The sequence below is a fragment of the Meriones unguiculatus genome, chromosome 10, assembly GCF_030254825.1.
Source record: "Meriones unguiculatus strain TT.TT164.6M chromosome 10, Bangor_MerUng_6.1, whole genome shotgun sequence".
NCBI classification, from domain to species: domain Eukaryota; kingdom Metazoa; phylum Chordata; class Mammalia; order Rodentia; family Muridae; genus Meriones; species Meriones unguiculatus.
In genome coordinates, this window is record NC_083358.1 from 118,381,704 (window position 1) to 118,405,029 (window position 23,326).

Sequence of the window (23,326 nt, forward strand, 5' to 3'; positions counted from 1 at the left end):
TCTTCTGTGGACACCAAAGAGTTCTGGATATCAGCTTACCCGATTGCTGCTTGAGAGCTAAATTATAAATAATTTGTTAGGTGCTAGAAGTTTGTTTTGTTTTACTCGAGAAGTACTCGCAATGTAGAAACAGAAATGTGTTTGGTGTACTTACACTCCGTAATTGCAGTATTTTTATTCTTAATTCTTTGACTTTCAGATTTTCAGAGGGAAAGCACACACACACACACACACACGCACACACACACACACACACACACGTGTACCTGCACACTGTCTCGTAAATCTGACAAGAAATAGTGCAAGTCTGACAGTCTAGACAGAGATTGTTGGAGGAATAATAATGGAAACAACTTTTTTAGAGGTTAAAAGTAATATGTTTACTAGAGTTATTTGTATTGGCCATGTAGAGGCTTCCCCAGGATGCCTTGGTTAAGAAAGCTGTGAAAGCCGTGGGAAGCTTTGCCAGGACCTTGTCCTGCTCTGCCATTTCCTAGGCTGATTCCATGCTGGTTGATGGACAAGAAGATGGAGGTGTCTTTTTGCTGCCGGGGCCCTCTTGGGTTCTGAGAAGTAAAAGTCAGGAATTACATGTCTTGCACTTTGTGGCATCCAGCAGGTCCCTCTAGGGAGTCTTTCCTCAAGATGCACCAGGACAGGAGTTCCCTGCAGCTGGACCAGTACAACCTCCACGAGCCCGTGCTTATTACAGAGGAACTTACAAACAAAGCAATAAATAAAAACAATTTCTATTGGGGGGGGTCATAGTCTTATAAGCAGAATGTGAATTTTGATCATTTCTCAACCTCTTTACGTATCTTACATTTATTTTTCTCAAGGTCTCCTGTACTTTTCATTTGACCTCGAGGATGTCGGAATAATTTTAGCTGATTTTCCTCTCAAATACATGCTCTTTCTCTTTTGAGGGGTTGTGTTCAAACCCTCTGGTTATTTGAATAGCACAGACATAGAAACAGCCAGGGAAGTGACTGTGGTGTAGCACTGAGTCTTCTGGGGGAGCAGAACCAATGGAATGGCTGCATATCACAAAGGTGACTTATTAGATGGCTTACATAATACTTCCTGTTGTTTGGCAATGGCCATCTTCATACTGGAGAGGCTGAGGATCTAGTAGCTACTCAGTGCACAAGGTTGGATGTCTCAGCAGTCCCTGTCTGGCACTGAAGGACTAAAGGACTATAGCAGCATGGAGTGTCACAGGTCTTTGGTCCGTATTAAAAGGCGGAAGAAGCTAGGGTCCATCACTCAGCCAAGGATGGCAGCAGCAGAAGCAGCAAGAAGGTCAAAGCGTCACCAGCAAGAATGAAGCCAGGCAAGCAAAACCTGCCCTGCTTTTTCCTCAGACCTTTTTGGTGTTCCCTCTTCAGTCAGTTCTTCCAGGATATCCTCTCACAGACCCCTCCAGCCCTCAGAGGTGTATGTGTTGGTTAATCCCAGATTCAACCAAGTTAACTACAAAGATTGTCCATCACATTGAATAAGGAGTGCTGTGAATATCCCAGCTCTGGATAGTTCAGAGGAACATGGATCTCTGTGATTGCATCTGCTTGGAATGGGAATTGGATGCTTGAGAAACACACAGGCATTTAGGGGCATACAGCACTCTGTGAAATTCTTTGTTCACTCGTAACAATTGTTTGAGGTCATGCTTTGGCAAATTTAGGAGCATGGCCTTATGTGGAGATAAGTGTTAGCTGTGTGTCTCATTTGAGAGGCTTTGATGCTTGATATAATTACTCTGATCGGATAACCCCCTTAGTTTCTGGTCCACTCACTCGCTTCAGGAGGGATATTCCCCTGCTCTGAGGATGTGGAGGGGCTTAGGAAATGTAGCCATGCTTTGGCCCTTTGCCACAAGATGCACCGAACTCTTTAGGTAGTTGGGTCAACTTCTGCCTGCTGTGACAAAAAAAAAGTCAGAAAGGGAGAGGAGAGAATAAAAGTATAGGGGTAAAGGATTCTCTCCTCAGCATCTCCAGATAGGGAGTGAATGGTCTTTATGTGGAATGACCCCCTGCTGATTTCAGATTCAAACAATGGAAGGGTGGCTGGGGGTGTCAAGGAGGGCAGCCAACCTCTAAGAACTTCTTGGCAGAGCCATCCTAGAGGCCCTTGGCAGACTCCTGGTTAGCAGAGAAGCCCTCTAGAGGAATTTTAATCTAGCACCGTGGCTAGCACTCTGGCTGGAATACACATGTCCTCAGCACACACCTTTTAGTTTGTAGAAGGAAGCACCCATGTTTAAAAGTGATGTTTAATTGAGAGGCAGACAAAGTGACAAATTTAGACATAGGATAAACCCAAGAGGGAGGACTTGAGAGCAGCACAGGGAAAGAGAGAGAGAGAGAGAGAGAGAGAGAGAGAGAGAGAGAGAGGGGGGCTGCAGTTTTACTGGGATAGTTTTACAGAGGCAGGTTGAAGAGAGAACAAGCTAGACACAGGTGAAGACAGAACGAGGCAGATAATGAGAAAAAGCCAGAAGATTAGAACATATTGTCAAAGTTTAGTATGAGGACAAGCAGAATGATTCAGTCAGAGGCTGAGAGAAGCCAGTTTGAATCAGTCAGCTTGAAGAGGAGTTTTGAGCCAGACCAGCTGAGTTGAACCAGCCAGCCAGAGTTCAGAAAGAACTAGAAAGGGTGAGCTTATTCAGCGCTAAACCTCCAAGACAACAATTTTACAGAGCCCTGGGCCACGGTTCCAGAGATTTGGGTCTTTGCTTCTGATGTTAGTAGTAGGTAGCCATATGACATTGAGTTAACTGGCTACCTTTATTGTATTTCATCATCTCAGGAAAATGACAAGATTGGACACCTGTTTGTAACTTTCTAGGTTTTCAAAACCCTCATTTCATGGATCTTCTTAGTTAACCCTTACTGTGCTGACTCAGTACCAGTGTTGACTATATAGTGCTCCACAAGTATGAACCCCAACACACTGTATTTTGGATAATGTATTTTTCCTGTTCACTCATGTAATATGTACAATGATTAAAGAGTCAGCTAATCCTTACTATACTGATTCTTCCAATGTTTTACTTTTCTTACTGTGTATAGTGGAGATCCTATGTTATTGTTATTATTTTGTTGAAGTATAAGGTATTTAATCTGAACGCAGGACAGATGGTATGTGAAAGATACATAAAATTACGCATATTGTTGGGGTTGATGTTGACTGATTGAGGTTTGGCAAGAAGCACCCCTACTCCTGGGAGCCATTGGGGAAATGAGGAGTCCAGGGACACTGGTGATTTCAGGACATGGAAAATGTATAAATCAACCGAGAAAAGGGAAATGTGGCAAATGGCGAGGAACTGGTTTTAACAGAGAAAATTTAATTTTAGCAGTTATTTTTTTGAACAAAAGCAAATTCCATTTGATATTTTACATTTTCTTGATAACTTGAAAGGTCTGGGAAAGGTGCTGCAGAACTTTCACCTAGTGAGAGAATTTGTCATTTGTGGCAGCTCCTCTCTGAGCAGCACAGGGAAGATCACCTGCTAGGCTCAAAGTGGGGTATGCAGGTAAGGGGCTACAACCTGCCTCCAAGGAACACCCCCTTCCTTCTGGAAGGGGTCAGGTAGCAGGCCTCTTAGAGGGATGTGGAGCAAGTGTCAACAAAACACTCCATGCCCTTGGACCAGCTGTCACCCGAAGGAAGCCCCTTCCATCCCTCCCTGTGCTTTAATCCTGAGGTGGCCTCCTGCTTCACTTTTCTAACTGCAGCTTGTTTCTCGTGAGGCAGCCAGAGCAGTCAACCCCCTGGCATCATGAGCCGCATACTCTGAGGCATCTGCCCATGGCTTCCAGTGCTGCCAGCTTCGAGCTCACAGCAGGTCACTGATCTGCGTATGACATCCTCACACAGTTGACAAACATCCCCTCAAGCAGGCACTGCCCATTGGCCCTCCTTTCCCTGCTTCTCAGCCCAGCCCTCACTGCAGGCTACATGCTGGCCCCTTAGAGCTAGCTTCCTTGGAATGCTGCGGTTGAGAGCTCTGTGCTGCGAAATCTCATGCCAGGGTCACTCTCCCAGCCTCCACATCTCCTTGCCACCTTCTCTGAAACTGCAGCTTCCCTGGGATCCTCCTCCTCACAGTCTGCAGATCTTCCCATTGCGCTAACCACCCTCCTGCCCACAGCATCATCTGTTAAGTGTAGTTTAGCGTCAGTCTTCCTCTGCTGAGTGAAATCCCTAAGAAGGCAGAACCATTGTTTTGTTATAGAATAATGCCTGACACACATTAAGCACACCGTAATTACTTGTTGAATGAGTGAGTAGGAAGGAGAGATTGATTCTGTGGGACAATTTTAAGAAAAAGAATGTTTGGAGCTAGGTATGAGGGGTGATGGGCAGACTTGAGCCACCAGCTTTTCTGGGAGAGGGCCTTCCAGATGGAGGTCACAAGGGTGAAAGTGTGCCGGCACTCACCAGCATTCCTGGAATGTGAACTTCCACCTGACTAGCGTCTGGGGGAGGACCGGAGAGGCGGTGGATCCCCATATTGATGGATGGAAAAGAACCCCCGAGGACTTGGAGAGGCCTAAAGAACAGCTTCCTCGTCACCACCCTTAATACGTGGCAAGAAAGCTGCGGCTGAAGTCAGAACCCTGGCATGTGAGTGGCACACATAAGTCACTCAAGCCGCTGATGCTAACAGAGTTTGCTAATGAGATCTGATTTCTACGGAGCACTTTTTTTTGTTGTTTTCAAAACACGGTCACATGCTTGTTGGAACTTAAGCTTCATAACAACTGGCCAAGAGAGTGTGGCCGTTAGTGTTTACACGCTCAGAGAAGCTTTATTAAAAACCAGATTGCATCTTGTACTGGAGGAAAGGAAGCCTCAAACCACCTAGGTGATATGCCTGAGGTCACTGGGCTAGGACGGGGCAGCTGCTTGCTGGCTCTGCCAGGCTCCTCTGTAGTTCTGACACTATCCAAGGGGTCACTGTGCTTGGTGTTTGCAAGTCTTCAGGCTTTATTTTGTTTTCCCCATTCATGGACAGCTGCGGGGGTTTTACCCAGCCGCTTCCTTCCTGGTAGTGTTTTTCCTCCTCTCTTTCTCGAGTTTAGCTCTTACCGAATCATCTCGGGACTTGCCGGTGTTTGTGCCTTTGCCTGTTTTAGCGCTTACCTTGAGGCAGCTCTTGGTGTTCCAGCCCTGGTGTGGTTCTTGGGTGGAAGGGAAGGCTGTGCATGTCACCACCTCCCCTTTGGGGGTCTCAAACAAACTGGCCGTTCTCTGTGGGAGTAACCTGGTCTTCTTGATTCCCTCCAGATGTTAGTAGGCAGGACGAGGCCGAGGGAGATTTCAGCGAAGGAGAGCACTGGTATGGGAACTCCTCTGAGACTCCATCGGAAGCATCCTATGGGGAAGTCCAGGAGAACTATAAGCTGTCCCTGGAGGACCGGATCCAAGAGCAATCCACATCCCCCGACACCTCCCTGGGCAGCGCCACCCCCAGCAGCCACACGCTGGAGCTGGTGGCACTTGAGGGTGAGGTCCTTCGAGACTCGCTGCAGTGTCAAGACCACCTTTCCCCAGGAGTGTCTTCTGTGTGTGACGATGACCCGCCCAGTTCCAATAAACCTCTGAGCAGCAACCTGAGGCGGCTGCTGGAGGCTGGGTCCCTCAAACTCGATGCCACAGCTAACGGCAGGGTGGAGTCCCCCGTGAACGTTGGCCCCAGCCTGTCATTTTCCCCGCCCTCCCACCATGCCCAGCAACTCAGTGTCCTGGCCAGGAAGCTGGCAGAGAAGCAGGACCACAGCGACCAATACACCCCAAGTAACCGTTTCATTTGGAATCAAGGTAAGTGGTTGCCGAGCTCAACCACCACCTGCGGCCTGTCTCCAGACTCGGCCATCCTCAAACTGAAAGCCGCAGCCAATGCTGTTCTGCAGGACAAGTCCCTGTCCCGGACAGAGGAGAGCCTGAGGTTTGAGTCCTTTTCCTCCCCCTTCAGCTCCCAGTCGGCCAGCTCCACCTTGGCCGCTTTGTCTAAGAAAGTGAGTGAGAGAAGCCTCACCCCGGGCCAGGAGCACCCGCCTCCGGCCAGCTCGTTCCTGTCGCTGGCCTCCATGACCTCCTCTGCCGCCCTCCTGAAAGAGGTGGCCGCCCGGGCCGCGGGCAGCCTCCTGGCCGAGAAGTCATCCTTATTACCCGACGACCCTCTGCCCCTGCCGCCTTCTGAGAAGAAGCCGGAGAAAGTCACGCCCCCTCCGCCGCCCGCGCCCCCCGCGCCGGCGCAGCCTCAGTCCCTGGAACTGCTGTTACTTCCGGTTTCCAAGGGACGCGTCTCTAAACCCTCGAGTTCAGGTATGGAATCTTGCTCGGCCACGCCGCAGGCCTCTGTGACTGTAAACTGCCCACCGTGTCTCCTCTGCCTTTTCACTGGGGCTCCCCCTCCAAGACGAGGCAGAAATCAAAAAGCAAGAACACAACAAAAATACTTAAAATGGACAGCATAATGGTCTTTCATGTGTGTGCCACACAAAGCCTTCACAAATGGCTGTGGTTTTGAAAAGTAATGAATAATCTTAGAGACGAGCAATAATACTCTGTCCCTTTCATGCACTTCCCCCCACCCCTTACCAAGTTCAGACTAGGCACATACCAGATACATTTAATGGGGGAAGATCAAAGAGTGCAAGGCGCAGTGAACACAGAGGGGGAAAACACTGCTTTAGAAATAGTGGACGAGGGGAGGCCCCGCTGCCGCTGCCACAAATGGACTTTTGTATAATCACTAACTGCTCTGCCCTAATTGATCACAGCACACGCCTTTATGTGAGTATTTTTATTACGTTTTTGTGGAACGTAAGCTTTGTTCACCTATCCTATTCACCTGTAATTTCTTGTCAAACAGAATGCAAGAATTTCTTGCCCAGGCTTCATTTTGTTCAGATCCATTCCCATATGAAAGCTATGTGTGCGGCAGTGTAAGATGATCTTTTCCCAGGACACAGCTATCCCGTAGAGCCCTGGCACATGCAGCCAGGTCCTCGGAAGGAGAGGTTTAGACACTGCTATGCCACCATGGCGGTGCCACCTCAGGTAATGGTTTGCCTCAAAGCAGCATTTCTGATAAATGCCTGTTCCTGGGATGGGGGAAGTTTCAAATGCCTCCCAAGGATTTCCTGCAAAGCTGGGACAGGAAGTAGGCCATGTCCTCCATCACCGTGCGTGCTCTGGCATCTGCCCGTCACTTGCAGCTACACTGGTGAAGTGTGCTTGTGGTCACCCTTGGTGACCAGAGTTAAAATCAGTTTGGTGTACGTGGCACATTGAGTTATGGAATGAGCTAAGTGCTATAATTGTAATACTTTCTGTAGGGTCAGCAGGTTGGCTCTGTAGGTAAAAGGCAACTGCCATCAACCTGAGCTTGATCCCTGGAACCCAAATGATGGGAGAAGAACATGACTATGAAAGTTGTCCTCTGACCTCCGTGCATACAGCATGCACATGTCACACACATATACATGTACACACACACACATACACCACACTAGTAAGTACGAAGCAAACAATAGCAACAACTTTGTAAACAAGTTAGGCATAGTGACCTGTCATGCCAGCACTCAGATTGCAGACTTAGACCAGGCTGGACTCATAGTGAGATGCTGTTTATAAACAAGCAAGCCTGTGTGAACAGCAGAAAAGACCAAGAAAAATGGGGAACTGGGACTTTGACTCAAGTGCAGCAAATGGTCCATTCCTGAGTTCCTGACGTATCCTTAGGGTACCCAAATGCTTATGCATTTTGGATTTCGTTTCTTCCAACTCCTCACCTTCCTTGTGATGAGAGAAATGCCTAAAACAAGGACAAGTAAAGGGAGCCGAGTAATTTCTCAATAGGGAAGTCACTGTTGACTGGCGGTCATTTAGCGTAGGGAGGCGAGACTGTATGTGAAACACCGTTGTGTAAGTATTCTCCTTTCTGCTGATCGAGGCAGTGGGGTTTTGGCTGGCATCAGTTTCTGGGAAGGAGTCTACACACATTGAAGAGTGGAAGGCAGTTGACTGGAGGCCTGGAAAGAGACGAGCGATAACGCCAGTCTCCTGAGGGCACACTGTGCCCCCTTTATTATCTTAAAGTGCTCTTGACTGCAGAAGGCCAGGCCTGAGAAAGAGAACTTTTCACTGAATAACAGACACATTGAGAAATGAGAAGGAAGTCGTAAGTACCCAGTGTAAGGTCGGCTTCTTGTTTGTTCTGCCGTAGGATGTGCCTCTGAGGAAAGCAGGCGTGTTCCTCCTTTAAGTGTGCTTAGCCAGCATATCTGTGGGCTTTTCAGTGAGGGACGTATAAGAGAGATTTACTATTTCAATCAATGACGAGCAGTGAGCAGGCCAGTGAAATGAGTGCAAGGTTTTCCACCAAGCCTGATGACCTGCATTTGATCCCAGGAACCCACTTGGTGGAATGAGACAATCTGTTCCACAACTTGTCCTCCGACCTTCATCTGCGTCTGTGTCACACTCATGCACGCACAGGAGTCATGAGTGCAGGTCTTACCACCCTGTCACTTTTTAGGCAAAGCCAAATCACACCTGACTCCACTTTACCAGGAAACTAACAATAGACTGATGGCACATGCTTATAATCCTAACACTGGAGAGGCAGAAGCAGAGGGATCAGAAGTTTGAGGTCATCGTTGGCTACATAATGAGCTCAAGGTTAGTCTTGACCACATGAGACCCTGTATCAGGAAAAAAGAAAAAACTACCCCAAGCAGACAAATACAACCCTCACTCCCACCTCCACAAAGAGACCACAAAGTTGTACACCACCCTGATTTCAAGAAGGATTTTTTCAAAAGCTGTTTCTCAAAATGTTACAAAAAATAAAAAAAAATAAATAAAAGGTATACACAGTTGCCTTTGGAGTTCGGAAAAGCTGTGTGCTAGGGAATCTGATCCTGTCTCAAGTAATTTAGACACCAGACATTGCTTTGACCTTCTTCAGGTCAAGGGAGTCCAGATCATGAAAAAAAATAGTGTCTTTTAGGTCTGGTTTTCTTCTTTTTTTTGAGCAGGATTCTGTTGTTGCCAGGTCATGGTGTGTTGAATTCCTTGAGAGTCCAGCACTCGGTAGCCTTTCTGCCCCTCCAGAGAGCTGTGACACTTGAGGAGGAGGCTTCTTTCATGTGACCTGCGCCCCTAGCACATGCTGCACCGCTCTTCCGAAAGGGGACACACCAGACGGAAGATGATGTCCATTTGCTCTAAAGATAAATGTCACACATTGACTCAATTCTCTTTGAAGCCACTGTTCCCTCACAGCTCAGAATAAAAGAAATGGTTTTGATTTTCAAGACAAAGTTTCTTGTGGAAAGCCAACAGGAGCCTCAGGATGCCGGGTTCCTGGTTAAAGAAATAACAGGTGGTGTTTCCGAGAGAGGGTCTCCAAGACATTGTCTTGTTCCAAGTGAAATTTACATAGACTTCAAAGCACCCTGGCCCCTAGCAGCTTCAGATAAGGCTGTTTGCAATGCCGCTCCATAGGGGTTTTCTGGGCTGCTGTTTCCTTTCATCTTTATGGGGTATTATTAAAATCATCATTGCAGATGCTTACAAACTCGAGATGACCGCTCCCCATCCTGCCATTAGCTCCACAGTTGCTAGAGCCGTAATCCAGTACTGTTACATATACAGACTCATCTCGGAGACTCACTTTCTAACAGGACTCTTTCTTTGCTGCTCTCAGATGTTTTCAGACTTGAAAGTAGAATAGCTGTAGGTATCCGACTTCTGTCTTAGTTCTATTTAATGCTTGTTAAGACGCACATCGATGATGTCACACTGGTTAGAATCTTGTTAGATACTGCTATTTCCACCCTACGTTCTTGTCCACTGAAATGGCATTTGAGAGACACGCCCAAGAGGTATCATGAAAAGATTTAAAGTCTGGGCTGGTGATGAAGGTAGGTGGTCGAGTGCTTACCTATATGCCTGGAGTCTTGGGTTTGATCTCCAGCATGATGGTACCTGGCTGTGGTGATGAATATCTGTTATACTGGAGCTCTGGACGTGGAGATAGGAGGGTCAGAAGTTCAAAGTCTTCTTCGGCTGTATAACATGTTTGTGGGAAGGTGAAGCTACAGGAGACCCAAACAAACCAATCTCAAACAAACAAAAATTTTAAATCTATACATGAGTAAACTCTGTACATTGTTAGAAAGGAAGGTTCATCCTATACGTATATGAACCAGTCAAGTTCCTAGGTCTAAAGTGTTGGTGATAGTGTAATGGGCGTGGATTATGCACAGCCAGGGTCTCCCAGCTTCTGAAAACACCACTTGTGTGCACGGTAAGAGCCGTGTGCTCATTTACTTAGTTGCAAATTATCTTGACTTCCAGCCCGTTCTAGGCAGGCTCTAGCCAGATGTTTGGCGGGGGAGCTCATGAAAACTTGAATGTGTTTTAATAATCCTGAAATATTTCAGGATTTCTTATTGTTGTTACTATTATTTAGCTCTGTGAAGTTCTGTTTTTATTGTTTTGTGGATTTATATGTTGACAATAGGTAGAACACCAAACTGGAAATTAAGAGGTGCTCTGATCTCAGCCCTGTCTCTTAGGTGGCTGAACTTGAACAACACTTATTTCCCCAAACTCCTCGCCCTGTGCGAGAGTACCCAGTTCTGTGTCATTATGTGCAAACTGAGATGTTTAGAATTGTCTCTAGGATTCCTTCCTGTTGTAATATCCCATGCACTTTCTTACTGCTAATTTTCTAACTCTGTTCACTAACCCTCAACAAGCATTCTATCATCATCATCATTATTATTTTATACATGGCATCTTTCCTTTCAAAGCTTTCTCTCAAGTCTCCAGTCTGATCATCTCCATTTTGTGCAGAGTCTGCTCACTTTGATAGTTGAGTGTGTATCACTGAACTTTACCAGTGATGTAAGTCCACACTAGCTGCTCTCAGATTGCTTTTGGAAGCAGCTGAGCTGTAGGTGCACGAGCACATGACCGCTTGTCCATCTATCCATCCATGACCATTTTTGGGCGTACCATGTGATTGGCATGCATTTGTGGGTCCAGGCTGGTCTCATCAGGGCTAACCTGCAGCCTGCCTCACCACTCCCTTCTATTTCCAGCATCATTTATTCATCTCTCACTACTTTCTCAGCCCTTTTCACTTAGCCTCATTTTACAGTCCAGCACGCTTACTGAGTCAAGTGTCGAAGCTGGAACTGTCTGGAACTCTGGAGATACACAGGTAGGATGCCCCGGCTACATTGCCTTTCCCCCTCATCGGTCTCCCTCTCCCTCCGTGCACTGGAGTTCGATCATCTAAAGCTTGTCTAGGCTGAGCTGTCTAGGCTTATTTCCTCAGGGCCCCAACAAGTCTCATGTCAGGCCAGGTTCTGAGCCGCATATTCATACCTGTTATTTGCTCTGCTCTGAGGGTGGTTTTTCTGCCTGAGGGGGTATCTGTAGGCCACCATCATTCTTCACAGTACAACCTACCACTACCATGTGTTTCCATTGACATAGGCTACCTTCTGTCTCACTGTTATTGTCTGTAGAGTGAGTGAGCATTTCCTCCAAAGCAGCACATTAACAGTTCTCTGTCCCATGTCATCTGTTAGCATCAGGTGGAATTGTTTGCAGTGATGTGTTATTGGAGGGGACTTGTTTATCAGGCAAACTAGGGAAAAGCATGAGCACTTTGGACTTGGTGCTTTCTGGGGTGTGTGCTCCGTCCCAGGGAAGTGATTGGAATTACCCAGGCTCTAAATCTGAGCAAAAGTTACAGCAGCTAGCTTGACACAGAAAGAAACTGCATCGTTGCTCCCCATCTCTGTCATTAACAGCAGCATGTGCACACGGGACGAGTCCTGAAATGTGGACGTTCTTCCCTGAATAAGTAAAAATGCAGATGCCACCAGGAGTTGATCACAGACTGAAAATCACTCGGTTCCTGCTGGTCACCTTTTTCACATGGCTTCTCTCCATTCCTTCCATGAGAGCTTAAAATTTCCAAACAGAGAGCTGTGGAGATGGCTCAGGTGGAGAGCTTGTTGCAGAAGCATAAGGACTGAGTTTGATCCTGTAGAACCCACGTAGAAAGTGTGCACCTTTGTAATCCCCATGCTAGGGATGCTGGCCCTGGCAGATCCTGAAGATTTCCTGCTCCTCCAGGTTCACCAAGTTCAGGGAGAGACTTAGTCTCAAAAAGTTAAGAGAGAGTCATCGAAGTCACCTGACATTGACCTCTGGCCTCTACAAGCATGCTTATGCATGAGTATACACACACACACACACACACACACACACACACACACACATACACATGTACAAAATTCCAAATAGTTATTTTTTTTAGTCAGCATCTTCTCATTTTTATATTTTCCCCTAGTCTGTCCAAGGGCACCCTAATTTGTACACGATTCATCTGTATTTTGGTGCTAATTAAAACTAAAGGCAGCATAGTTTCAAGATGAAATAAATGGATTTATATGGAGTGCTGATGTAGAGTTTATTACATTTATGCATTGTTTATTTGGAATCAACTGAGCTTCCATATGCCAAGGCTACTTACAGATAATACTGGAAAGATCCTGGTATGAGGAACTGTGTTGCACGTAATACACTTGAAAGTATAGAATTGGTGTTTAAGATGGTGGCTGGGAGTGACTGAAAGATCAGAGAGGTTGTTGATCACGCAGGCAAGACAGGGCCCTAGGGGAATCTGCATTCTGGCCATGTTCCTTTTTTTTTTTAATTTTTATTTTTTTTTAATATTAGTTACAGTTTGTTAACTTTGTATCCCTGCTGTATCCCATTCCCTCTTTCCCTCCCAATCTCATCCTCCCACCCTCATCTCCTCCCTGCCCCTTTCCAAGTTCATTGATAAGGGAGAACCTCCTCCCCTTCCATCTGATACTGGTTTATCAGGTGTCTTCAGGACTGGCTGCAAAGTTCTCCTCTGTGGCCTAGCAAGGCTGCTTCTCCTGGGGGTTGGGGGGGGGGAGGTCAAAGAGCCTGCCATCAAGTTCATGTCAGAAACAGTCCCTGTTCCCCTATTAGGGTACCACTTGAATACTGAGCTACCAAGGGCTACATTTGAGCAGGAGCTCTAGGTTGTATCCATACATGGTCCTTGGTTGGAGAAAAAGTCTCATAAAAGACCCTGTGCCCAGATATATTTGGTCCTTGTGGAACTCCTGTCCTCTCCAGGTCGTATTAACCCCCTCCCCTTTTTTTTGATTCCCTGCATTCTGCTGGAGGTTTGGTTATGAGTCTTAATATCTGCTTTGATACACTGCTAGGTAGAGTCTTTCAGAAGCCCTCTCTGGTAGGCTCCTGTCCTGTTACTTGTTTGCTCCTACATCCAATGTCCATCCCATTTGTCTTTCAAAGTGAGGATTGATCATTGTACCCTGGGTCCTCTTTCTTGTTTATCTTCTTTAGGTGGATAGATTTCAGTATATTTATCCTATCTTATAGTACTATATAAGTAAGTATATGTTATGTGTGTCTTTCTGCTTTTGGGATACCTCACTCAGGGTGATCGTTTCTAGATCCCACCATTTGCTTGCAAATTTCATGATTTCCTCGTTTTTAATTGCTGAGTAGTATTCCATTGTGTAAAAGTACCACAATTTCTGTATCCATTCCTAAACTGTGGGACATCTGGGTTGTTTCCAAGTTCTGGATATTACGAATAAAGCTGCTACAAACATGGTTGAGCAAATGTCCTTGTGTACTTGAGCCTCTTTTGGATATATGCCTAGCAGTGGTACAGCTGGATCTTGAGGTAGCACTATTCTTAATTGTCTGAGAAAGAGCCAGATTGATTTCCAGAGTGGTTGTAGAAGTTTGCATTCCCACCAGCAGTGGAGGAGGGTTCCCCTTTCTCCACAACCTCTCCAGCATGTGTTGTCACTTGAGTTTTTGATCTTACTGGTCATGTTCCTATTAGCGCCTTCCTTGTGTGCCATGAAGTTGTCAGCCTGTGGTGGAGGTCTCAGCCATGAAGTTGCTGGCCTAAGCTAGAGGTCTCAGTGTCTCTTCCCTTCCTCTGCTCTGTAAGATTAGTTCCTGGTTTCAGTAGTGGAAAACACTCCTGTAAGATAGGGACCTGTCACAGCCTGTTTGTGCGTGTTCTCCATATCACTCGGTGTTCCTCTTATCCAGAGCAGACATCTTTATCATTTTCTGTCTCATTGTATAACAATAATCACACCTAGAGGCCCAGTCCCGGCCTTTCTTGACAATCTGTTGTTCAGTATGCAGGCTTTGGGGAACCAGGATATCAGTATGGAGAGAAACAGTGATGGAGAGAAAGGGATGCAATCAGCTCAGATAGTCCACACAGACAGGGGGAAGCTCTCGCCCTTTATGAGAGAATGATATGGGCCTGTCCAAGGTGTTTCCCTTAGAGTAGAGGGAACACTCGGTTGTCCACACCTACTGCCAATCAAAACACCGGAAGTTAACTTTCCAATGCTGAACATGAAATGCATATTTTCAGCTGGAGGATGCCTTTTCAAGTTGCTTGGTTAAGCCAAGTAGTATCACTTATACCTGCATTAGTAAGATTGTGTGTGCGAGTGTGTGAATCTCCTAACCTTATTTCAGAGCCTTTCTGGTTCCATCCATTTTAAGTGGCTCTTGGCATGTAGAAACAGAGTTGACTCAATGAATAAATAATGAGATTATCTTAAAGTATGCACTTGGGAATGCTTCCTTTAAAAATCACAGAAGTAATGTTTGTATTTAAAAATTCAAATAGTACAGGATGGAAAGGGAACACAGTCGTTCCCCCACCACACATATGCCTGACTCCTTCCTCTTAGCTCACAGGATTCAAATAAGCTTCATACTCTCATTTGTTTTTGTGTATCCCTTTTAGTTTTCTTTTTAACCATAATTTTTCCCAGTGTGTGTGTGTGTGTGTGTGTGTGTGTGTGTGTGTGCACGCATGCGCACTTGTGGGAGCGCACATCAAGGCAGGGGTCTCTGTTCACGCCTTCTGATATCTGCCATCTATGAATTATTATCATAAAAATGTAGCCAAGCCTCAAACTAGCAGTTTAACAAAAATCGAGGCAATAATAATTTTTAAAAAGCCAAACATACTATGTGGCCAGAGTCAGCCATAGAACATGGGAGACTCCTCAGAACAAATGACCCAGTTTCTTTCATCATAAATTGCAAGGAAGAGAGGGGCCTCAGTCTGTAAAGCACACGCCTCTTAAGCGTGAGGACCCAAGTTGGGATCCCCAGCACCTACTTAAAAGCCAGTCACAGCGGTGCACACCTTTAATCTCATTGCTGGGAAAGCAGAGACAGGAGGGTCCCTGGAGGTCACTGGCCTAGCTGGAACAGTTAGTTTCAAATAAAATAAAAAGTAAAAAGAATTTGGGGATGTATCTCAATTTCAGTGGAGACCTAGGTTCAACCCCACACACAGACACACACACACACACACACAGACAAACACACTCACATTCACACACAGAGCCTGTAACTGTGCCCATTTTTGTTCCCCGTACACACAAGTTGTAGAGGTTAATTGGTGGGTCAGAAATTCAGCAATAGTATGGCAACAGAGGCACTTCCTGGAGAGGATGGTACAGGAGACAGCAATCTGAGCTGCACTTAGGGGAAGCTGTTGGTTTGTTTGCTTCCCTGAAAACTGGAAGCATTTGTGGTGGCCTGGTGTGTCCCTTCCTACAGCAGGTAGCCAGGCCCCGTGCGGATCAGAGAAAGGCAGTACACATTGTTAGAGGCAGAGGGACAGACATAGGAAAAAAAAAAGCCCTGACCCGAGGACCCCCTGATGGCTAAATTGGCAGCAGCCTCTGTCTGCACGAGCCACAGCTGAACAAGTCACCAGTGGGGATGCTGAGCTCTGTCTCTGCTGGAGGCCAGCACGTGAGCTTTCTCTGTGGAACAGTGTTTGTCTTTCTCTTCGGAACAGTGCATTATTTCCTGTCCCGTGAGATTGCCTGTATTTCTCACTCATCACCCAGTGGGAATTCAGCGACAGACGGGGCTTCTCGGCCTGTGGGTGCCTTTGGGGCCAGGCTCAGCCCTTCTGCAGATGACCTCTCAGTACATCACAGCCTTTGAGAATAAGGCTGTCACAGGCAGGATGATCGGTGGTGGCCAGACGGACCCCCGATGGGAGTGCTACCTGAATGTGAGCCTCTCCCTTAAGAAGAACAGCTATAGACTTTCCTCAGTTATAATCTTAGAGTTTCCAAAGGGGGCGACAGAGAAGACACTGCTAGTGTGCTTGTTATGTAGCGAGACGTGTATTTTACTGTCGGATGCAATGTGCCTTTTCGTTTTCCTTAATATCCCCCTTTCTCCCCTCTCTTTTCCAAGCCCCAGAAGAAGAAAGCGGGAAGCCTTTCCAGTGCCCAATATGTGGTTTGGTTATAAAAAGGAAGAGTTATTGGAAACGGCATATGGTGATTCACACAGGCTTAAAAAGTCATCAGTGTCCACTCTGTCCATTCCGGTGTGCTCGCAAGGACAATCTGAAATCCCACATGAAGGTAAGCCGTTTGTAGATGGTGTGGCTGGGGTTCCTTCCTCTTACCTGCTGCAGGAGGCTTCTTGGCTCACAGGGAGCGCTGCAGTGGAGCAGGCCCAAGAAGCTAGCACTGTGCTGTGAGGGGTCTTCCCCTCAAGGAGGACCCTCAGTTTTAGGATCAGGTCCCCGAGACCGTCAGTGTTTACGCTAGCATTTCTTGGGTGACAACAAACATCTAAGGACTTCATTTTTTTTCTCCCCCTCTTCTTCTTCCTTCTCCTCCTTTTTGGCTTTTTGAGTCAGGGTTTCTCTGTGTAGTCCTGGCTGTCCCTGGAGCTTGCTCTGTAGACCAGGCTGTTCTTGACCTCATGAAATCCACCTGCCTCTGTCTCAAGTGTTGAGATTAAAAGTGTGCACCACTGCTGCCTGACTTACATAATGTTTAATGTCCTACCAAAACCACTTGTGGGGTCTGGGGAGAGGCTCCACAGTTAACCGCTTGACAAGCTAGCACGAGACCAAGTTTCAGTTCCCGGAAACCCTTGTGAGAGGTGGGTCGGTGTGCTCTGTAATTCCACCCTCAGATGGGGAAACAGGATTCTCCTAGCAAGCTGGGTAACCAAGACTAGCCATGTCAGCTAGCCATGGTTTGATTGACAAATGTTGCCTCAATGACTAAGGTAGATGTGTGATCAAGGATGAGTCTTCACATCTGTCTATGGCTTCCACATGCATGTGCACACACCTGCATGCACTTGTGTACCCACAAGCACACGTGCACCAATATACATGCAATCACATATACACACATGGACACCACACACTCTTATACCGACCGAGGCTTTGCTTCAGCTTTGGGAACTCATGAGGTCACAAGAACTTGAAGTTTTGAATTTGACAAAGACCTGAATTGAAATCTTCCCAGCACTTTGTTGGCCAAACGGCCTTGGGCAGGTAACATTCAGTCTCTCAGTTTTCCTTTCTACCTAATGGGCAGGAGCTGTCCTTAGTGCTAAAGGAGAAACCAGCAGCAGAGCGCCTGAGCCAGAGGTGCTAGTAACCACGCCCTAGCATAGTAGTGAGAAGAATTATGTTTTATTGATACCTCTCGATGTGGCTTAGGTGTGACATTATGTGTAGTGTCTCTTCCCCCAGATAACTCTAGTAGATTTTTGGTTATGTTGAAATCTTGCATTTGAATCTTTCTGCGTAGATCAATTCCAACTGAAGCTCTGGAAAGTGCAGTCACACAAAATTTCTATTCACTATAGAAACTGGCTTAGAAGATTTAAAAAAAAAAAGAGTAAATATGTGATGTAATTTGTTTTCTCTCATTTGCCTTTTTCTCCTGGGGTCAGCAGCTAGCCCTTCATCTTCAGAATTCACTTAAGCAGGAGTTCTGGTTGACCGAATTTTAGGAGTCCTGGGTTATTACCTTAGCACTCCTCATCCTCGCCACTTATTCCCTGGGTGAGACGTCACACTTTAAACCTGTAGCATTGAGACTTCAAAAGGAATGTCTTTTTTCAGACTAGAACTTGCGTTAGTGGCTGTGCTTAGAAGTCGGCCTGGCAAATTTAAAGCTTCAGTGAGCAGAAAACTTGCATCTACGCTGACACCTTGTAAGCTTGGTTTCAGCTCAGGGTCACTTAAAACAGCCTATTTATAAACCCATGGAAAAAAAGGCTGGGTTTCAACAGCAGGAACTGCTGACCCTGACGCTACGGGGAGATGAGCTGGTGCCTTGATGACAGAGGCGGACGGCCATGACAGTGGTGCAGATGAGAGCTGCCCGGGCTCCGCAGGTCGTGGGGTCCTGAGTGCTTTCAGAACAAATCAATAACCACTACAATAAAGCAGTTGTGTGAAATCGCTACTTTATTCAAACTCGTGGTGTCCTATCCCACTGAGCTGTGACTCAAGCGTTTGATAAGGGGAGTTGGAGAAGCACGTATGCAAGTTTAATTTTATCAAAGGCATGCCTTCTTGTCCCTGCTCTCCTCCTCCTGTTGGCCTTAAAGCATTTTTTATTGAATATAATTTAACTTTGCAAAACTTGGCAAATATTTTCTCCGTAGGAATGTTACGGTGTGCTCTTATGCATATCCATTTCCTGTTACCTTTACCAGATGCTGAAAATGTAGATAATTTTTCTAAAATGATTTTATCTGAGAAGTAGGGGCAGTCTAGCTAAAGGTTAAGATTTGACTTAGCTTCGTAAGAATCTCTGACTGTGATCTTAGCTTGGGGAGAATTCCTGGCTTAGGAGCTGTGAGTGCTTAGCGTGGTTGAAGCCCTCTAAACCTGTTCCCACTAATGGAGAAAGCAAACACATGGTCTTTCTCACTGGGTGAGAGTTAGTGAGCTCATCCATGTAGATCCTTACTACAGAGCCAGTGTGGAGAAGCGGCTGTCAGTACCGCTAATGCAGCCATTATGCCCCGAAAGCCACCTGAAAATACATCAGCAGATACATTTAGTGGTAATGAGTGGATGTTAGAAGAAGTTCTCCAAAATAAGTTTTATGGCTTCTCTCTCTTTGTGATCCAGCTTTAGTGCTGAGAATTTACTGAAACTGATACAAAGAACATGACATTGGCCATTTATCTCCTCCCACAGAGGTGGCCGTTATCTCCTGCATTGATCACAATGGTCTATGTCAAGACCCAAGAGATTCCACTTTCTTTGTTCAACCAATGCAGCACTTCCTGTCTTCCTACACGGGCTAGGTGCTGCACACTCTTTCTTCTCAAGCCTTCACTTCCTCCATAACATTTATGCAGATGCTTTTTGTGAGCAGCTCCATTAGGAACCTGAACATACCTGCAGCTTCCTCAGGGTTGTCTTAGACCTCATGAGGTCTCATTCAGCTCTCCTGTGTGAGTGTGCCCACAGGAGTTGTATGTGAGACTCATAAGCTCAGACTGAATGGAAATGCCAAAGAGAGAGGGCTGTGCAGATGGAGAACACAAATGACGTCATGGAAAGAAACTGGGCGAGAGTTCACATGCGATTCCTCCCTTCTGAGGTCTGCGTTTGGAGAGCTGGGGCCACTCCTGAGCCCCTTGGTTGCCTGGCCTGGTCCCCTGAGGAAGCTGAGTGTAGATACTCTCCAGCATCCCTCCCAGTCTTGAGGGATGTCACCCCAAGTGTTGACGTACCACATAGTGTACGTCACCTCTCTTTACCCGGGAAGTGTCTTGGCGCCATGTCAGTGAGACCTGTCCGTGAGTATTGTGCTACCAGCCAGGGTGTCCTCTCATTGGAGGCTCAGCGGGGACTTCAAAGCATGTGTTGGCCAAAAGGGAACCAAAATTATAACGGAAAATTTCTCTTCTGTCAGGAGAGGAGGGAGCTGCCACCCCCAGGCGGTGGGGACAGTACTTCTCTCAAAGGCCTGCATTTGGGTGGGAAGGTGTAGCTCCAGTAAAACCACACGCACCAAAGTGAACCCGTTCTGTTTTGCCTTTGCTTACACTGGTTTTCCTGAAACTCAGTACAAGGCCAGGCTGAGGTGGAAAAGGAGCCGCAAGCAGTCTTGCTCATGGTGCCTCAATTCAGGGAGTGCCACCCTCACCCCACCCCCCTCTGATTTTGGAATCTGGGCTCATCAGTCCATTTCTTCGTCCACAGTGGCTTCTGGAGCTTCTTTCCCTGGATTAGCTCCTCTCTGGGGTCAGTAGATGTGAGGACACTTTTGAAATGGAATCTACCCTGCGGCACTGGACTCAGGGGCATGGAAGCTTCCTGCCCAGTGACCTTTACCACCTGCCTCTGGGCATGCCTGTACTGATACCTGTTGGGAGCCCTTGAGACTGTGACCCGAGGCCTCCAACAGTCCTTTTCCCGAGTGACCTGGGCTGAGGAGCTGGTGGGGGAAGCTTCTGGATTCAGTGAGAAAGCCAATGAATGGATCAGTGCCCAGTGAGATCCTATTATGGCAAAGAACAGGAAGGGGTTCTGTTGCAGGGAGGGACAGGGTGTCTCCTTACCTCTGCCCTCTGCTGGGGTACAGGAGAAGCTTCCTAATGCGTAGGGCCCTGTCACGACTGCATCGAAGTTTTTATGGTTACTTCTGCTGAGGAACACGGGCTTTGAGGGCCCAGAGTATCTTGCTTGTTTTGCAGAAAACCACGGTGGGGTGCTGTGGCAGCGGGATCTTGCGATTAACTTTTAATTTCTTTGCTTTTGTTGGTCACTTCACATTATTTAAAGTGTGTTTTGGCTGGTGAAGAATGCTTTTGGATTTCTTTCAGAGAGCATAAACAGCTGTAGTAAAACCTGCTCTCTTGGGATACGAGAGCCAAGCAAAGTGGCCAGGTGGTACAGAAGACGGGCAAACGAGCCTTTAACGTCTCTGAGACCCAGGTTCAAAGCCCACTCAGGTCACCCCTGACCTATGGAGCGTCAGTTTTGCTTTGAGTGCCAATTGCTTACGTTCTTGTTTGTTCAGAGCACACCACTCCCCCAAATCGCTTGGCTCAGATCTACACTATTGGCAGTTCCGACTCCAGGGAGGGCCAGCCCTGAAATAGCAGGGCGCAGCAGGTCAGTGCTGAAGCACGTTGGCGAGATGAATGGGGAAGTCGCAAGTTCATGACTACCTGCCAGCTCGAAGCCTGGCTGGGGCCAACACAACCATTTCCTCACTTTTCCAAACACTAAATTTGGTAGCGACAGGAAGAAAGAGAAGTTTCTCACCATTTTTGCAGGTCCAGGGTACAGGAAGGTTTGGAGCTGGGTGTGAAAGTCTGTCCTCACTTTGGACATCTTCTAGACCCTGACCCTGTGGCAACGTTTGAACGTGGTTTCCTTCTGCCCAGATGGTTTTTCTCGTGCGTTTCCTTTCTTCGTATGAACCTGGGTTCAAGATACTTCTTGAGGGCTTGGGTATTCCCTCTTCTCACCTATGAAGCTGGGGACCCTGGAGACATTCCCCCTCTGTTGTGTTGGCAAGGCTGTGTCCTTTGACCCTTAGCGACCCTTAGCTACTGATTATGTAAGTTCACAAGGTATAGCAAGTGAGATCAGTTGACAAGCTCATTAGAAGAGTCTACCCAGCACTTGGGGAGGTAGAGGCAGGCAGATCTCTGTGAGTTCAAGGGCAGCCTGGTCTACAGTGAGTCCAGGACACATTCTACAGAAGACAGCACTGAGGCTTTCAGGGTGGAGATTTAATCTCTCCTTCGTGTCTCAGGACTGGCTTTATTTTACCCAGCGCATCATTGGGGACACCTCTCCGATGCTGTTCTCCCCTGGTGCTGTGTGGACTGAGGGGCTGAGTGGTGAATGCGAGGCGCCGCAGAGAGGCGTTTTCCGTAAGTGCACGGTGACCAGTTCAGCTCTGCTTGTGTCTCCGGCAGGTTCACCAGCACCAGGACCGGGGAGAGACCTTCCAGTGCCAGCTGTGCCCTTTCACGTCCTCACGCCACTTCAGCCTGAAACTGCACATGCGTTGCCATCAGCACTTCCTGAGGACAGAGGCCAAGGTGAAGGAGGAGATCCCAGACCCAGATGTCAAGGGATCTCCCCACCTCAGTGACAGTGGCTGCCTGGGGCAGCAGAGGGAAGGAGGAGGGACAGAGCTAGTGGGGACCGTGATGACGTCCAATACTCCAGAGAGGACTGGCCAGGGTGGGGCTGGCATTGCACCTTTGCTGGTGAAGGAGGAGCCCAAGGAAGATAACGGCCTGCCTACCTCCTTTACCCTGAATGCTGCCGACAGGCCCGCCAACCACACAAAGCTGAAAGACCCCTCCGAGTATGTGTCCAACAGTGCGGCAGCGTTGTTCAGCCAGGACATCTCGGTTAAGATGGCCTCCGATTTTCTCATGAAGCTGTCAGGTACTGTTAGGGTTGTGTTCCCCGTTTTCTCATCTGTGATAAGGTGACAGGGCTAGATGATGTCAACGTTCTTTGAGCTCTAATACTTCATACTTTGAGAAATTTTCTTTTTCCTTCTCTCCTTCCCTCACTCCCCCCCACTTCCTTTTTTATATTTTGTTTTGGTATTCCTGTGAAAATAGACTTCTGCTTGGGTCTGGAAACAATAGGGACGGCCCCCTACTCTTGCTGGATTTGGGCTCCCTCTCAGGGGGCACGGAGAGGGTTACGTCGGTTTGTGTCCTTTGCTTCCTGCAACCTTGGATCTGGTCACTTGGCTTCCTTTGTGCTGGTATCCCTGAAGTGCATCTGTGAGGGTCTCTTTTTTGGTATTCAGGTTCTTTGTTGTTTTACTTGCAAAGCTTTTTAAAGAACCTCTACGGGGTCTACCATGAGGAGACCTTTCTAACTTAAACAAAGGTTAAAGGCTATCGCGAGCTAACCTTTGTCTTGGGGTAAAACACACTTAAGGTCCTGGCTTAGACATTTTTTTAGGTGTGCATATCAGTGGCATTAACATTTGCATTGTTGTATAACCATCTCTGTAAATGTGTCATACTCCCAAACTGTATCACAACATGACAGAGTTCCTGGCAGCCTTCTCCTCCGCCCCCACTAGCCACTATTTTACCTTCTGTCTATATGAACTTGACTGTTGTAAGCATCTGCAATAACGTGGAATTTAAGAAAATATTTCAAGCACCCTTTCCCAACTGCCCTACTGCCCTTTGAAAAGAGGCTGATGTGTATGTTATGAAAATACGTCTTGCTAATAGACATCATTTCCATTACCAGCACATTGCACACGTTTCCCTTCTCCATGGCTTTGATGAGCTGGCGATGTTGCACTGGGGTGGAACGTTGGGAGAGGTTTCCCTTCTGCTCTGGGAGCAGTAACACATAGGCCTATCA

The 23,326-nt window shown here is 47.1% G+C and overlaps 1 protein-coding gene and 1 long non-coding RNA gene across 7 annotated transcripts in view; one reads left to right on the top strand and one right to left on the bottom strand.

Annotated features, from left to right (window-relative positions):
• Window positions 1-23,326, top strand: part of Znf827 (zinc finger protein 827) — a 167,915-nt gene that overhangs the window by 26,368 nt on the left and 118,221 nt on the right. For all 6 annotated transcript variants that reach the window (XM_060393207.1, XM_060393206.1, XM_060393210.1 and 3 more), the window contains exons 2-4: window positions 5,302-6,342; window positions 16,381-16,553; window positions 21,895-22,375. In XM_060393207.1, coding sequence (XP_060249190.1) covers window positions 5,302-6,342; window positions 16,381-16,553; window positions 21,895-22,375 — 1,695 coding nt within the window. The remainder of the gene's footprint in view (window positions 1-5,301; window positions 6,343-16,380; window positions 16,554-21,894; window positions 22,376-23,326) is intronic.
• LOC132656994 (uncharacterized) lies at window positions 398-6,189 on the bottom strand. The gene is made up of 3 exons (XR_009594842.1): window positions 6,053-6,189; window positions 5,158-5,389; window positions 398-566 (listed from the first exon to the last, which is right to left on the bottom strand). It is a non-coding gene; the product is annotated as an uncharacterized LOC132656994 (long non-coding RNA).